Raw genomic sequence first — 18,140 nt, forward strand, 5'->3', positions numbered from 1 at the left:
GTGATGAAGAGTTGAAGAATGCAGTGACCACCTGGCTTAATGAACTGGTGGCAGAGAGTATAACATGGAAATTCTGAAGCTCGTGCCCAGATACGACAAATGTTTAAATGTAGGAGGTACTTATGTAGAGAAGTGAAGGAAGCTTCAGGTATGTAACAGAATTGTTTTTTTTCCAATAAATATTGTTTTTCATTTTGTATAACCAAATGGTCTTTATTTTCTGAATGAACCTCGTAATATCGGCATTTCACTGTAGTGTGTTGTAGTGTGTTAAATTTCAGAAGATTCTCTGCATATAGCTTGTTTTTTTTCTGGTAATTTTGTAGTGTAGACTCTTATCTGCTAACCTTCCCATACCTGCCCCAGGCCTGTATTGGAATGATTGAAAAGGAGTTTGTTTTTTTAGAAGTGCCAGTTATTGTATCTTCTAATGGGTGGACACTTGTCGTTGCCCACAGTTACAATCTGACCGAGAGGTTCAGTAGAACAGGGGCCATTCAATATCCCCGATATCCTGCACTGATCTCAACATAGACATGAGTTTTAAGATTCATGGACTATGCCGTTACGTGATACAAAACACAGAGCAGCTTGTCACTTTGGGTGAATTCACAAATTGTTTTGACTTCAGGTGATAGAAAAACGTTACGTGTTGAATTGTTTACACTGTGAATAATGTAGTTGGTAAGGCTTGCTTTGGGTGAAACATCTTCCATAATATTTATACCATGACGAAAATGCTACCATGTAAAATGAAAATCTTATGGCATTTCACATGCTAAAGGATAGAATTGGTCCTATTTCCGTAGCATTTTTCATTATAAGACTGTATGAAATTGTCAGTTGACATTTTTCTGTCGTCTTTATAACATACCTCCCCTTTCTCCCTTGTGATGAATTTGTCTTAAGAGGTTCATCCTCTATATTTTGTGCAAAAGGTACGAACAGCCTGTAGTACTGATGTAACATATCGTTGTTGTAAGTCCTTTATTCAATTGGACTAAAGTAAAGAAAAGACTGTTCTTTCTCACACATGTGTTGGAAGAAAATCATTAAATTCAGAAGTATGGTTCTAAGAAATACAGAATTGAACAAAATAAATCTTTCAAATCAGCATTTACAGATAAAAATTTGAATAAGCATGTGGTCTTTCTCATCAAAGGCGGCACTTATTAGAAAATATTACTGGTAAGAAGTGTAGCACACCTGTTCTTGAAATAGACAAAAATAGTGAATAATTATGGTAGTTATAAGCTAATTGTATCAATGTGTATAATCCGTAGTGCTTCAAACTTTGCATTCCCAGTGTTGTTCCATGGCATCATGACTATAATTACGAAAACTGCATTTCTGTGAAATGCAATATGCTGGATGTATGATAATATTGCAATATGAGTACATATTTTTTAAGAAGAATAGCATAAATTATACAAGACACTTGGTTATATCAAGCGGATTGTGTTATCCACTTCTGTAAATTTATTTTGATTTTGTATTTAAGAAAATGCAAGCTAATAATGTAAAAGCATTTTTATTAACTCTCTGAGCCCTGCTGGCCCATAACAGACCAGCATATTAATACTCCTTGAGGATCAGACCAGGACAACATCAGGGCATTTATCGCCCCGTCTCTCAACAACAAATTACAATATTTCAGTTTTGTTTTTGTTCATTAATACCGGTGTTTCATAAATAATTGAGGGGTTACAAAAATTTGTTGCAAGTAAGCTATTGAACTTAACGTTAATGAAACCAGTCCAGAACGATCGAGGAACGCAGTTTGTGTGTGTTTTGTTAAACTGAGAGTTAACATCCCTGCCTCTAGGTGACGCTCAAATCGTGCACCAGACCTTACACCGTGTGGCTTCTTTTTGTGGGGTTTCATCGGAAACAGGGCGTTCATTTCACTGATGCCACGTAATATTGCAGCCCTAAGGGTGTGTATCATTCGCAGGGATACACTTATCGACAGGCCCACGTTGATGCGAATGTGGCATGAAGTAGATTATCATGCCGATGCGTCCTGTGTCACCCATGGTGAACACATTGAACATTTGTAAGTGGAAAGAAACTGTTTGAGTTTCTCGTTCGTTCTGGACTGGTTTCATTTACATAAGTTCAATACTTGCAATATTTTTTTTAACCCTTAAGTATTTATGAAACACTGTATACATTTGATTTTCTGACATATTCAAGTAACAAAATTAAAGTTACTTTTTTAAATGCTAATTATAAAGTTTTTTTTTTTTTTTTTTCCAAGAAAGGGTTTCAAAATTACTAAAAACTGGCTCTCCCATCAGCCATATGGATGCAAATTACTTAACATTTGCATGTAACCATGAGAAAAGACCATTCTTTTGACAATTGTCCACACATGTTGAAAAATCCCATAAAAAGGCAATTTATTTGTAAACAATTGTAAATTTACAGGAAATTTGCAAATCAAGGAGATATAAAAAGGCAATTTATTTGTAAACAATTGTAAATTTACAGGAAATTTGCAAATCAAGGAGATACATCTAGTCCCACTAATTGCCACTAATCAAAAATTATGGTCCCATCTGATAGTACTAACATGTAGCAACCACTCACTAAAAATCCACCCACCTCCTTAAAATAAGTCAACAGTAAAAGAGAAAGATTGCACTTAGAATAAATTAACCATTTCACACTGATAAATATTGTTTGAAAATTTTGTTGTAGAATTGGCCCTGTGGATGCAAATAATTTGAAATATGCAGTTACTATAATCACCAGTACAATTTGCAAAAAAATGGCTGTAAATAAGCTATTTCACTCGCATAAGTTACTGTTCATTTACTGTACATGCCTGACAAGCTACCAGACAGGTGACGAAATTGCATGGAAAAATTAACAGTAAGCTTATTAGTGAATTACTTCTCTTCACGTGTCCACCAACAGATATCTTTAGATACACTGTAAATAAACGTATTTGGAGAAAGAAACAATAATTTTAGAAATTTGGCATCTCATGTTGGTACCCTAAGTGCCAGTAATGAGTGTGAAACCCTACTATTGGCAAGAACTGAACTACATGAACTTAAATTTAGGGTTGTTTAACAATTAGGGTGGGTGATATAAATTGGTAGTATATTTTGTGCAGCAAAGCTCATCTATAGCCTTTGTCATATATTTTATGGAAATATTTTTAATGTGAATTCACGCAATTCTGAACGTAATGTAAAGAGATCTTGGTAATAGATTTTTCTAAATTAATATTCTATGTATCCTTGTTTATAAGTAATTATTTTTAGCTTAAGTCCTGTTAATGATTTTGACATTATTATATATTTGTTTCAGGTTTTGCGGCCATTTCTGTTGAGAAGACTTAAGACTGAAGTAGAGAAACAATTGCCTAAGAAATTTGAGCATATTGTTATGTGCAGACTTTCAAAGCGTCAGCGATACTTGTATGATGACTTCATGTCAAGAGCCAAGTAAGTGAAATTTTTATTAGCAGTGTTTACTCTGGAAGCTAAGTAATAAATGAAATTGCTACCTGAGAGAGAGAATTCCCCTCCAGTTAGGATTTTGTAGTGTATAATTATTTTATAGCTTGAGTTCAAGTTCTTTGGTTTTTCGTGAAGCATTTAATACAGTATATTGCACAATCTGTGGCAAAGACCAGTTTTTAGTTTGGTTATTCTGAAGCCTTTGTTGTTTGAAATATTTAGGTTGTTTCAGCAATAATATAATCTAAGAGCTTTGAAGGTTTTTCGTACATAATAGCAGCTTACAGCACACAGAATTTGTAACTTGCTCATAACTTTTATCTGAAGAATGGATTAATCCTGTTATGCTGCTATTATGTACCAGCACGACCATCCGAACTACCTAACCAACCTCTTACTTCATCGCTTGAATGTTTCAACCACTCAAGGTGATATCTAGTGTGTCGTCTAGAGTCAAGTATTTCTCTGAAAGAGAACATACTGTTTCATAGATTGATCCGTAAAAATTCGTATTTGAAGGTAAAACTAAGTATCCTATTTTTCGGAGATTTTCCAGTGCCAGCAGAAAGTGGTGCAGAGTATTTATATATGGTAATAGTGAAGGCAATGTGGATGAGAAGAAAGTTAAATTTGTCATCATGAAGCATGTGTAGAAATAGAATAGTTGCTTCTAAAAAATGAATTACATAAGGAGGCACATTATATTTGAGGGGAGCGCGCTATAATCTCTCGATGGGCTTATGGTGCTTAAAGTCTCATAGAGTAACGTTGGGGAGCTTCACGGTTATGCCAAGGAGATGTTCCTTGATATACAATGAAGCTGCACAGCTAATCTTTACATAGTGATATTCATAACAACAATATGTTGCAATAGTGCACTCGGTTGGCGAAGTTTTATTAAGGATATGCCGTATAATGTTGAGGTACCTTATTTACGTCTCCATATAATGTTCACTTTTGTTTTTCAAATTTTGCCCACTAGGGTGCATGTTGTATGTAGATGAATTCTGACAGGTACATTAAACCACATATCCTTTCGAATAGAAATGAAATGGCTTTTCTCCCATGTGTTTTCACCTTATACTGGAACTGTGTGTATTACTAAACAAAGTGAAAGATTCTGGGTGAGGTCAGGTGCATAGCTTCCATCACACATTAGTAAAGGCACAAATTTTTGGTAAATAAAAAAAGCAAAATTTCGGTACAAAAACAGTTCACCGGGGAGGAAGTCAATTTCGGGTTCAAAAGTAGTAAATAAAATTTCAGTCTTAAAACAGTGAAAAATCAGATGAAAAGGGGTACATAAAATTAAATTTTGGTTTTAAATTTGTGAATATAATCCTAAATATGATTTAAAAACTGCACTTACTACACAAAATAACATATGTAGTATCACATTTATGTAGTTACCAGAGAATTAAGTTTATTCCTGTATAAAGGGGTCTATTTTTGCTTCTCAAATATTTACAGCAGAATTAATGAATTTTCTGTGAATTGCATAGCGCTCAGGATAATTCGAACTTCAGATAAGTGTTGCGTCAGTAAATAGACTAAATTTCGTGTTTAAAAGTCTATTTTGTAGCTCATTTTGCATCATGTCGTAACAAAACAGAGTAGGAAAAATTCACCTCACACCTTTCAGAAACATGAAAAATTAACATTACAATGTGTTATTTCACATTTCTTGTTTCTGTCAAAAATGAATATGCAGGCCTCTACTTATTGCTGTGGGTTTTCACCTTGTATCAGAACATTTTGCATCATTGAACAGATTAGGTTCACACCTACCATCACAAAGGATCCATAACATCGGCATTTGTTATAGAAGATACAGTTTGCATAATTGTGCAAAGTTGAAGTGTTCTGGTGTACTTTTTTTTTTTTTTGCACATTCCGTCACACAGGAACAGTGACATTGGTATTTGTTGATCAAGAAATAATTTAAAAGTAACTTGCCAAAATAATTGTTCCTGATGTGTACAACTGTGACGAACAGGTGGTTCCCATGGAAAGCCTGCTTCTTGGTTGGAAATTTTACCACTCAAGGTCAAGTATCAAGTATTTATCTTAAAAAAAATACCATATTATTTCATATTTTGATCCTGCAAATTACCATTTGAAATTGACTGTCTTAAGATTTACTAGCAACTATGAGAAGGGGAGATTAAGATTCCATAACACTGGTAACTGTATTTATCCCATGGTATTAATGAGGACAGCATGGCAAAATATACTACATATGGGAGGCACATTATATTTGAGGCGAGCGCGCTATAATATCTCTGTGGGATTATAGTGCTTAAAGTCTCATAGAGTAACATTGGGAGCTTCACGATTATGCCAAGATGATGACATTCCTTGGTATGTAAGGCAGCTGAACTTTAGTTGGTTATATTCATAATATCAACAATGATATGTTCCAAATAGGGTCTCCCTGATGATGCAGTGTTAGCATCGTTGCCTTGTAATCAAGGGCTCCCAGGTTGTGCATAAATGGACTTAAAACAACAAATCAATGATATGATACAATGGTGCACTTTGTTGGAGAAATTTTGTTAAGGATAATGTTTTCCAAATTAGTTGGATGAGCAATTTTAAGTATAGCATCTTAATTTTTTTTCTCCTGTAACATTTTATTGTTCTGACCCAAAATTGCCTTGATGACTAAGCACGGAATGATTTTACCATCAAAGATTCCACGTTCAAGTTACAGCATAGGCATTTCAATTTCATCTAAACAACTCTTTCACATCATCATAATTATCCTAAATATGCATAAAATGGTGTAAAATAACAAAAGGATCCCTTGTTGTATAACAGTTGTCTAGACATAATTACATAATGCAAGTTTCCATTTTGACCAAATTAGTGGTAAACAAGCTTACGGTGTTAATATAGTAAGATAAGCTGAAATTTTTTCTTTTTATATTTTGAGAAAAATTCGGATTCATTTATTTATTTGCATTGTGATTAATTATATCTTAATCCATAATTAAATGTTCAAGAAATCTATTGTGTTGTTACCCTTTACTTTCCAGAACGAAAGAAACATTGGCAACGGGCAACCTGTTAAGCGTAATTAATGTCTTGATGCAGTTAAGAAAAGTGTGTAACCACCCTAACTTATTTGAGGTACGCCCTACTACATCTCCATTCCAAATGGAAGGTTTGACCTACCATACAGCATCTATAGTTTGGAATATTTTGGATTATGATCCATTCAAGGTATGTATACATGTGTGATAAAAATATAATTACATAGATACTTACCTTTAGCTTCCCAGCATCATGTGACAAATAAAGTACCATTTTTTGAAAATTACACTTGTGAAGGTATGTCATTGTCAAATTAGATAACAATACAGATGAACCTGATTTTATATTCCCCAGTTTTACATTTCCCCACACTATACATTTCAATCTTGGTCACAGGAGAGCTGAATGCTATAATAATTTCCTTGATTGTACATTTTCCCACATTTTAAGTTTTTTTCAGCTTGGTCCCCTGAAAATAAAATCGAGGTTCCACTGTGTACACAATTACTTGATAACTGTAGAAAATTTGAAAATGCATGATGATTAGAGGCACATATTTTTGGTAAATACGAAAGCAAAATTTTGATTCAAAAACAGAGTCCATTTCGGGTTCAAAAGTGGTATATACAGGGTTCCCACACACCTGGAAAACCTGGAAATCTCGGGGAATTTGAAAAAAATGCAAATCTCAGGGAAAATCATGTAATTGACTAATGGTTCCCAATGAAGCAAAACTGAGGGATTGTAATATGCTCCTGTCTGTGGATAATCCAAGAGTTGTAGCATTTCTCTTTCAGCAAGGAACTCATATCTATTTGTCTGTTTCTTGTTTTTAAATGTGATTTCAGGGCTGGTGACCAAGTGTATACCCTCATAAATTTTGCACTTTTTAAAATTTAATTAACCGATTTCGATATTTTACATGACGTAAAATATATTTCAAGATGGGGAAAACGCATAATAAAGATAACCTGATGTCCAAAGTTAACCAGTGTTCATCTGATTTCCCTTATTAGGGAGTAGTTTTAAGTTTTTTCTTCCTTCCTTTTTTTACAAAATAGTAAAAAAATGGAGTGTCCTGTTTAGGGAAATATTTATTTTCTGCCATCTTTTGTGTACAATATTGTTGATTGTGTGTTTACTGCATTTAGAACAGAATTTTAAATATTTACTTACTAGTGCCATATATGAGTGAAAGTGGTGGGAGGAGTGTGAAATGTAGAAGTAAGCAAAGATATGATCCAGAGTGTTAAAGGTGTACGTATTAGATATGAAGAAGCATTGCAGAAGATGAGAAAGAAATGTGATCACAAAGAAGACAAAATGAAAGAAATGAAACGTAAAGCAAGTGAGAACCATGCTTTACAAGCCAAACGACAAAAGATGCAAGAAGAAGCAAAGGCTATTGCAGAACAATTAAAAAAACTTGAAGCTTCTGAGAAGTAAAGTTTCTTAATTTGCTGTACCAGACATTAAGTACATTTCTTGTTTTGTATTTCAGTCTCAGTAATTTATTATTCCTTTTTAAATCTGTACTAATAATTGTCATTTGATTTTTATATGTTGTAAAAATTCCAATAATTTGTTTGTCTGAACTATTATTGTACACATTACAAATTAATTGATATTGTATCCATATATAAACATGTATGAAAAGTGTGAAAATATTTCAATGTTCTATATCAGATATGCTAGAAATTGTTTCAGAGTTGTTTAAAGTTCTAGAAAACTGGTCATCTTTGTTCTTAATTACCTGCAAAGAAGTGTAATTTTATTTTATTATTGAACTAGTTTTGTTATTTGCATCAGAAAACAACAGTAATAAAGAAGGTGAGGATGGTATGGCTATGAGGGGGAAATGGAGGAGGCCACTGTAAAATAAAGTAGTCATTTACTGTGCATTCAATACTCTGGAAAAAGTATGAGGATTCTGGAAATCTCAGGGAAAATGGATTTGGAGTTTGCGTGGGAACCCTGTATATAAAATGAAATTTTGGTTTTAAAAATGTGAATATAATCCTAAATTTGATTTAGAACTGCACTTATTACACAAAATAAACATATCCCTTCTAATAGCACATTTATGACGTTACCAGAATATTAAGTTGATTCCTGTATAAAGGGGTCTATTTTTGCTTCTCAATTACTACCGGAAGAGTAAACAATTTTCTGTGAATTGAATAACTCTCAGGATAATTCTGACTTCAGAAAGTGCTGCATCGGTAAATAAACTCTAAATTTTGTGTTGAGTGTTTTTCACATTATTTTGTGACAACACAGGGTAGGAAAATGCACCTCATCTTTCAGATACATGAAATGAGTGTTATTTCACATTTCGTGTTTTCGTCAAAAACTAAATATGCATGCCTCTAATAACGATATATTTTGCTCGATATTTGCTATAATTCAAAAGTAATAGTCTTCTGAGAGTAGGCATCCCCTTCATACACCCAGGTTCAATGTCTATTTTAATTTTATCTGGTTTACTTCAACAAGGGGATATAAATTTACCTTAAAAACCCACACTCTTGACATGTTGCAAGTTTGTGGATCCTGTCGAGGTATACAGTAAGGAATATGTAGAGCCGATACCAGTTTGAACCAATATTCATATAAATTCTTTCACTTTGGTCTCTTGAAAAACGTATAAATGGAGATTTTACTGTATATCCATTGTTACTATTATTAACAAGTGGAGTTTGTAAGTTCCTTTGTTGGAACTACAATGGAACCTTGATTTTACGTTTTTCAGGGGACCAAGCTGAAAAAACTTAATGCAGGAAAATGTAAAAGCGAGGAGAATTTTATAACATTTTGCTATGTTGGGACCATAAAGATTAAATGTATAATAAGGGAAAATGTAAAATCTGGAACTTAAAATTTGCATTCCACTGTAGGTTGAATGTATAATTCGATAATGTGCAATTGGGTTTCCACTGTGTTACATGGCAGCTGTACAATTTCAATCTACTAAAGTTTTACTGAAAGATATTGAAGTTTATCTATGAGATAACCAGGATTTTAAAACAAAAGACTGTCATGTAAACACTTAGTCAAATTTTCCAACCTAATTTTTAATGCAGAATCAATCATAATCCAGCATTTAGCATACCTTACAATGTGCCTGTATTCTGAAAAAAATATCATTTGGTGTCTGTAATTAAATTATAACCAATCACATGAAATATAAAAATATAAATGAGAATTCCAGTACCATGCTCTAGTTTAATGTTCAAGAAGGTTGAAATTTGAATGTTTGTCTTATTTTTTTTTTTTTTTTTTTATAGCATGTGGATTTATTTTACCTCAACTTCCTCTTGATTGACCTTGAGTTGTGCCTGACTGCATTTGCTGCCCACCGCATCCGGAAGTTCCAGCCTCCTCGTCGGTTGATTGAGGAAATAGATTCATCGCCAGACCCTCCTCCCCGATGTCCGTCTGGCAAGATAAAGCTTCATGTGCGAGTCCCTGCCCCTCCTCCTGCAAACAACCCAGCTCCACCAACAACACCAGCAGCAGCAGCATCAGTGAGGCCAGGTGTTGCACCGAGTCCAGCTGGTGTCGTCAACATGTTGCCAAGGTTGGGTGCTGCACCAGTGGTCCGGACTCCGCAAGGAGTGCCACAGGGTAAGTTTTATTTTGATGGTGTAGACTGAAGATGCAATTAGGGCCATCAGTATTTTGCAGTGAGATATGCTTCTTTTTTTTCCTACTAGTTCCACACACATATTTCAAAGTTTATATACGTATAACTGGGAATTGTGCAAATAAAATTCATTCTGATTAACCTACTAAAGCTGTCTATTGCACTTTGTACCATACCATAAAGGCACAAGACCCCACACATTTTTGATCCTGATCCAGATGCCTCACCTCTATACATGGTGTACCTAAATTCCAATTACAAACTTTTGAGGGCTTGTAGTGGGGACCAAAATGGTTAAATTTTGCATAGGAACTCGTGTCCGGAAACATACTCTTTTCCCGGTACAAGCAAAACACCACCACAACACATGCCGAACACTCCCACTTCTGCTGCTTACTGTACGTTGTTTTTATTACAAAAAAGGGCTCGATGTGGCGACCATTGATTTCAACACAAACACTGTACCTGCGTATCATGTTCTGGTAGACACGATCACCAACACCTGCTAGTCCAACATCCGCCGCTGCCATAACCTGTGCCAGCAGGTCTTCCTCTGATTCCACCGGCATCTCGTAAATCAGATTTTTCATGTGGCCCCACAGGAAATAATGGAGCAGAGTCAAGTCCAGCGAACGTGCAGGCCAATGGATGTATACCCTGGTCATTGATGCCGAAAACTTGGAAGAGTTCAACGTCTGTTGTGGTGTTTTGCTTGCAGCAGGGAAACTGTACGTTTCTGGACATGCAAAACTTTAACCGTTTTGGTCCCCACTACAAGCCCTCAAAGTCTGTAATGGGAAATTAGATGCACCATGTATAATGCCCTATACCTGTTGGTTGGAGACAAGAGACCCAGAGCTACTGTACGGACTTTGAGCCTGGGTCTCCTCTGTGGCAGTTTGATGCCAGCACATACTGTTCTGATAATTTGCATATACTTGATCCAAGATTGGCACAAGCTGTCAACTCTTCATACTCTCACCAAACATTGACCTTTCTAGCAGAAACCATGTGGCGTTGTCGCTTTCTACTGTTGATCCTCTCTGTTGTAGGAAGCCAGACTGCAAAATAAGGTACACGAGAATGCACTAAGTATGTACAGCACACTTAACCACTAACAAGATCATTCTGCAATTTGAAATTCTTGCATGATTTAAAGAAATAGGGGAATAACTAAGAATTGGCACTGCCCTGCAGACGACACAGATTGGCACAGAAACTGTCGAGTGATCATTAGCCCCGGAAAAGTGACAGGTTTCTTTATTTCTTTCCATTGTGGATAGACACAATATTTCTGCATTATACTGTGAAGAACTGATGGCCGTAAACATGACATAGCTTTTGCATGCACACACAGAACACTAAAACGTGTGTAAATAATTCTTGTCTGTGCTCCTTTTCAGGTTAGGTTAGATGAACATCATTTGCAATGTCACGTGCATGTAAACTAACACGAATGCATGTGTTACATATGTATAACTTTTTGCGTGTGCTGGGAAGTGTCAATGTATGACCTAACCTGGATTGAGAAATGTGATTAATCTGATTTCTGATGTACAAGAAACAGTCGAAAATGTCAAGGGATATCCAATTTTTTTAGTTTGGTACTTTAAATTTCAATGGCGAAGGATGCAAGTTCAGCAAGTAATGTTGTACTTTCCTCCTGAAAGAGAAAGATGAAACCAAATGTGATTTTGATGTTCAGTTTTTATGGAGAAATTTCAAATCTCATCACTAAATTCCTTTGCACAAAGACCTGAAAAACTGTTTCTAGGTCTGGGTAAAACATCGAGGGATATTTTTGTCTACAGCATTTTTATGTTAAATAATCGTGTACATCAGAAACTTGCTTCACCACAACATAACTTTTGATTAAGAATAAAGAAAGAAGTGCAGTGTGTTTTTGCTTTGCCTTGCACTTTCAGTGCATCACCCCCAAGAGGAATAACAAAATAATATATGAAATAAAGAGTCAACTCAAGTTCAAAGTCATATGTACCCAAATTGTTCATCACATGTATTAAATTTTTGCCCAGTACAAGTTTGAAGATAGTACAATTATTTGTAAGTGCACAGGATAAGAAATAAAATTGATTAAAAATAATGTGAACAATATGTCTACATAACTTTAAAGCTGACTGTACAAGCATTTGTTTTAAGCTGGGAACATTGTGTGTGTATGTGTATATATATAAATAACTGTTGTTTAAAGAAGAAGGTCTTTCAACTGCAGTAGCAAGCTCTAGGTTACTTATTTTAAATAAAATAGATTTCTACTAAAACAAGCTTAACCGTTCAAGGATGGGCTGTGACACGGATGTCGCAGTGGGTATTTCCCACAACGGTGTCACAAGAAGCTTTTTCTCGTATGTTACTTTTTTTTAACATACTGTAACTTGGATAATGATCATGGGTACATGTTTTGAGTTCTGAATGAGTCTAGAGGTATGTAATTAACAATTAGTAAGGTAAAGTAAAATTTCATTTAGAAACATGCAGAATTTCTAATTTCCCGCTGAAAACACGCTCAGTATTAGTGCATTGAAATTTTTTTTTCTCCAAAAGTATTAGCAATAACTGCGTAAATTTTTCCACATGAATGGCAAACATACCAGGCATTATGCGGGTACCTTTCGAGATAGCCTGCGTGGGGGTCTGATGAATTTCAAACTTCATGTAAAAAAATAGTTACTTTTTCTTCTAACTATAGGGATTTTTTTCCCCATCAGGATGATCAAAACGAGGTATCATTTGTGCCTCTAATGTTCTTAGTCCCGGAAGTAAAATTTAATTTTGAAGCATGCAGAATTTCAAATTTCCTGCTGAAAACACACTTTGTGTTAGTGCAAGTACCTGGAAAATCAGCCTCGGCATCTAAGGGTTAAGTGTGCTGAAATGCCAGCATGAGTGAATATAGTTTGCTTGTTTTAGTAGTGTTAATTCTGTTTAAAATAAATGAACAAGCAAGTGATGCAATGCAGAAGAATAAAGTTAGATGTAGGTAACCAATTAATCAGTTCTGTCCCAAGATAAATCTTAAGAAAGACTTAGAGAGAAAAGGTCTTTACAGGTGTGACATTTCGAGTAGCTGGTGGAAGCCAGCTGCAAGGTTATTCTGTTCAGCTGGTACAGCACCAAGGAGGTGTAAAGGGTAAGTATGTCAACATAAATCAGTTTTGCAGTAGGTAGAAACTTGTTACAACCTTTGTTTTCATCAAGTATTATTGTTGTAGGCTTTAGAAAGTGTAATAGTGTATATTATTATTTGCGTAACGTGTGCTAATGTTGGCATGCATGAGTTGTTAATACACTTTTTTAGTCTTCTACTGCTCTGAAATGAGAATTAATCTTTCTGATAAAAGTTGTAGTGTTTAGGTATCTTGGAGTTTTATTCTTTTCTTCAAAAAACATTGTCTTTCGGTAATTCTCAGGGTGCCACGTAACCTTAAAACCTCTGGATAAAGTTGTAGATTCTCATGCTAGGGTGATAAAAAAGGTGAGGACAGTATGGTTTAGAAATCAATAGTGCACTGCTTATTTGTAGAGTGGTCAACTCGTTAGCTTTCCACTGAAGGTTTCTGCTCAAACTGTCTTGTTTTCCTTCACTTTCAAATACCTCATTATGGTGATAGTGTATAACTTACAACAGTACACAATATAAACCTGTTACCTTTCAAACTTTAAAATCGATCACAACATGTATAATAAGCTTGTTAAAAAAGAACACAAAACAAAGAACCTTGTGAGAAACCCCACAACAAATAAACAAGCCAATAAAAATCTGAGATGGAGTCAAAAGCTTGGACAACCTTTTCATGTTTCTTATTGTGCTGTTTATGTGTTTTGGGTGGTGTTTAACAAGAACGTTGCCGGCACTTGACATACTTTTGTTTAATGTCTTATGTATAATAAGATTGGAAATTGTGTGGTCAATTCAGTCCATGGTTTTATCCTTAATCTCCACTAATGTATAATAGTTATCAGTTTCATTAGCCTATAAAGTCACAGTAATCTATAATAATAAAAAATAATACTGCTCCTGACATTTGTTTACACTTGGAATTAAAAGTCCTGTGTGATTTTGTTGACAATTGTAATTGTATTGTAAATAACTTCAGAATTCTGAAATCATCACAACTAGTTTGGTTTGTCTATGATTAGTATTGTAGATGATATTCCAAATGCAGAAAGTAAGGAAGCGAGATCACTTACGACAAATTTTATTCTGTTATAACTAGGTATGTGACGAAGCTGAAAATTTACCGATGCCGATTTACTCACCGATAATTTTTGGAACCGATTCCAATACATAAGATTATTCAACAGAAATGGAATGTTATTTTCAGCATGACAAAAATAAATTTGCTATGTACATTTCTATTGCATATGTATATACATATACAGGGTGGGCCGAAAGTAGGTATATAGTATATTTGTAATGGTATAACGTATACCTACTTTTGGCCCACCCCTGTATATTCTCGAGAGATACAAATGTACAAGAAAACAGTTATTTTTAGTGGTTTTTTTTATTGTATCTTTTGTCTTTTATGTTTATCAGGATGAAACGTCACAGATGAAATAAAAATAACTGTGTTCTTGTACATTTGCATCTACAAAAAGTGGTTATGTGAACCTTTAAGAAAACATAGATTCTCAAGAGATTTAAAATTAGTACACAAGCTGTTCTTTGAAATGCAAAATGAATTCTTGTTCTTAATTGCAAATTTAATGCTGGCAGATTCAACTTCAGAAACACAAGTTTTTAAAACACTTCTGGAAGTAACCTACTTCTTCTCTTAATTGCAAATCTGTCCAGCAATACTGAACACTCGTTCAATGAATACTGATGCAGCAGTTATCCCAAGTATTTTCTTGCCACTTGCTTCAGGTTTGGATACTTTTTTTGAATTTCCAGTACAACAGCTGATCCTGATCATGTGGAATAGTCAGTTCTTCAATGTAGTATTCTATTTCTGATTTTGAGATAGGTTGATCCTCTAACCTAATTTTCAATAAATTTTACAAAATTAAAATATAAAACTTACTAGAAGGTAAAAGACTAGAATTATCTGTACTGGTTTTTATATCAGATTTTTGCCGATATCGATATGTCAATTTCTGCCGATTTTCATACATCTGTAATCAGCTTCGGCACATCCCTAGTTATACACTCGATGCACTACTCACTAATGTCCAGTGTAAGAAGGTTGTAAAATTTAGTTTCAGTTAGTAGGTTGTGGCAGCAACTTTGCAAAACAATTGTTTTGGCCATAGTTTTTTATGTTGATGGTTTTTCAATTTTCCATGAATTTCGATTTTGTCCTTGCACAAATGAATAGGTTTGTTTCTGGACAGAGGCAGGCTCTAGAAGTCTGCAGTCTGTAATATTGGGCTATTTTAGTTCTATATCCATTGATGCAAGGCTATCAGACGTTCCAATTTAGTCGGGACAGTCCATTCCTTTTAATCAGTGTCTGGACCTTTTCGCCTTGTCTCGGACACTACTTGCTATAGCTAAGGGAAGAAAGACTCTTGCGCCACTACAGACATTGTACTGGTTATGTAGGACTTTCTATAAGAATACTGTGTACATTATTAAAATTGTCTGAACTTTTTACGAGTCAAAAACAGTCGTTTGACACTCGACGAGTAGGAACCCCTTCATTATTGAATGGTTTCTTCTATTACAGTGTCACATGTGTTCACATAATTAGAATAGAGGGGAATTTTCTATACTCTTTACATTATGGAAGAAAGGTTGCTCAATGACTGCAATTCAAAACCAACCATATAAGGGGCAGTTAGTTCTCCACTCGCACCGGAAGGTCTGTGCTCCCTTTTCGCCACCACTGACTGAGCAGAAGGCTAAAAAACTTTTTCTCCAACGTCAGGGGTTTTCTGCAACTCATGTCCATTCTGCCACTCAACGGCTTAGGGTTAATTAATATGTAAATAGGAGAATTCACTTCACAGCAGAATCGTTGCTAAATTTTTAGTGCAAAGAATTGCCTGAAGTACTTTTAACATATATTGTTATTTGTCCAAAACGCTAGAGAAATTAAGTACATTGTTATTTACGAAATTCTAACTAACTAACTAACTCTCTAGCCTTCTTAAACCCGAAGGTTCATGGCTGCAGCAACACAGGCCTTCCATCTGTCCCTATCTTGAGCAAGATCTATATACTCTTTTCCATCCCTACCGATTTCCCTTAGGTCCATCTCGACGTTGTCCCTCCATCTTCGTCTTGGCCTTCCTACTGGTCTCTTACCATCAGGTTTCCCAACAAGAATCCTGAAAACTCCTCTTTCCTCTCCCATTCGTGCCACATGGCCTGCCCACCTAAGTCTTCTTGATTTAATTATTCTAATAATGTCTGGACATGAATACAAATTATGTAGTTCTAAATTATGTAACCTTCTCCACTCACCTGTCTCCTCATCCCTTTTAGGTCCAAATATTTTCCTAAGGATCCTATTTTCAAATACTCTCAATTTATGTTCCTCTTTCAATGTAAGGGACCAAGTTTCACACCCATATAATACTACAGGCAAAATTACGGTTTTGTATATTTTAACTTTTAGATTCTTAGATATTAAACGAGAAGACAAAAGTTTATGAAGAGAGAAGTAACATGCATTTCCTGAATTAAGCCTACTTTTTATTTCCTCTTTAATATAATTTTCATTTGTTAATATTACTCCTAAGTATTTGAATTTGGAAACTGTTTCAAACGAGTTGTTATCAATAATTAGATTTTGATTATTACCTAACACTTGGTTTCGGCCTGTAAGCATATATTTAGTTTTCTCTTTGTTAACTTCCAAACCTATCTCTTTAGCAGTTTTGAAAAATATTTTAGCATTATTCTTAATTGTATTCACATCATCCCCCAGTAAGTCTACATCATCTGCATATGCTAACAACTGAGTCACACCATTTAATTTTAGTCCTTCTTTAGTTTCTTTTACCTTCCTTACAGCATATTCTAAGGCAAAATTAAAGAGCAATGGAGATAATGCATCTCCTTGTTTTAACCCATCATGAATTGTAAATTTGTCAGACATATTAATACCCACACAAATTTTACTTTCTGTTTCACTGGTGCATATTTTTATCATACTAACAAGCTTCTTAGGTATTCCAAACTCTACTAATATATTATATAATTTATCTCTTTTGACCGAATCATATGCTTTTTTGAAATCAATGAATAGCTGATGGACATTTTGATTATATTCCCACTTTTTTTCAAGTGTCTGTCTGATGTGAAAAATTTGATCTGTAGTTGATCTGTTGCGTTTAAATCCACATTGATAATCACCTATAATTTCATTAGCATATGGGGTTAGTCTTGTTAAAAGAATGTTAGATAATATTTTATATGTTGTTGAGAGTAGAGAAATTCCACGGTAATTATTGCAGTTCATTTTATCACCTTTTTTAAACACAGGAACAATTATGGATTCTTTCCACTGTTGAGGGATTTCTTCTTTATTCCATATTAAACAAATTAATTTATGAATTTGACAAATTAATGAATTTCCACCATATTTAATTAACTCAGCTGGTATTAAATCAATGCCAGGTGCTTTGTTATTCTTTAGCCTTTTAATAGCATCTTTAACTTCAGTCAAGTTAGGTTCTGGGACTAAAGGTTCTGCTGTGTGTACTTCATTCACTTCTGATTTATCTCCTACATGGACATTTAAAAGGTCATTAAAGTAGTTCTTCCATCTATTTAGAATATCGCTTGGGTCAGCTAGAAAATCACCGTCTTTATCTTTTATCAAGTTTACTTTAGGTTGCCACCCCTTTCTAAACTCATTTACACCTTTATATAAATCTCTGATATTTTTATTTTTGCTGTTTGTTTCAATTTCGTTAATTTTGCTTTTCAAGTAATCTCTTTTTTTACTTCTAAACGTGCGGTTAACTTCTCGCTTTATTCTATTATAATTGTTTAGATTTGTATCATCAGA

The 18,140-nt window shown here is 34.6% G+C and overlaps 1 protein-coding gene across 9 annotated transcripts in view; it reads left to right on the forward strand.

Moving 5' to 3' along the window:
- Window positions 1–18,140, forward strand: part of LOC145990020 (chromatin remodeling protein domino-like) — a 195,899-nt gene that overhangs the window by 59,577 nt on the left and 118,182 nt on the right. For 8 of the 9 annotated variants that reach the window (XM_083125625.1, XM_083125624.1, XM_083125623.1 and 5 more), the window contains 4 exons: window positions 3,322–3,458; window positions 6,512–6,698; window positions 9,797–10,136; window positions 13,226–13,306. In XM_083125625.1, coding sequence (XP_082981751.1) covers window positions 3,322–3,458; window positions 6,512–6,698; window positions 9,797–10,136; window positions 13,226–13,306 — 745 coding nt within the window. The remainder of the gene's footprint in view (window positions 1–3,321; window positions 3,459–6,511; window positions 6,699–9,796; window positions 10,137–13,225; window positions 13,307–18,140) is intronic. The other variant, XM_083125628.1, reaches the window with a different exon arrangement.

The sequence above is a fragment of the Lepisma saccharinum genome, chromosome 7 (assembly GCF_977018435.1).
Source record: "Lepisma saccharinum chromosome 7, izLepSacc3.1, whole genome shotgun sequence".
Taxonomy (NCBI): Eukaryota; Metazoa; Arthropoda; class Insecta; order Zygentoma; family Lepismatidae; genus Lepisma; species Lepisma saccharinum.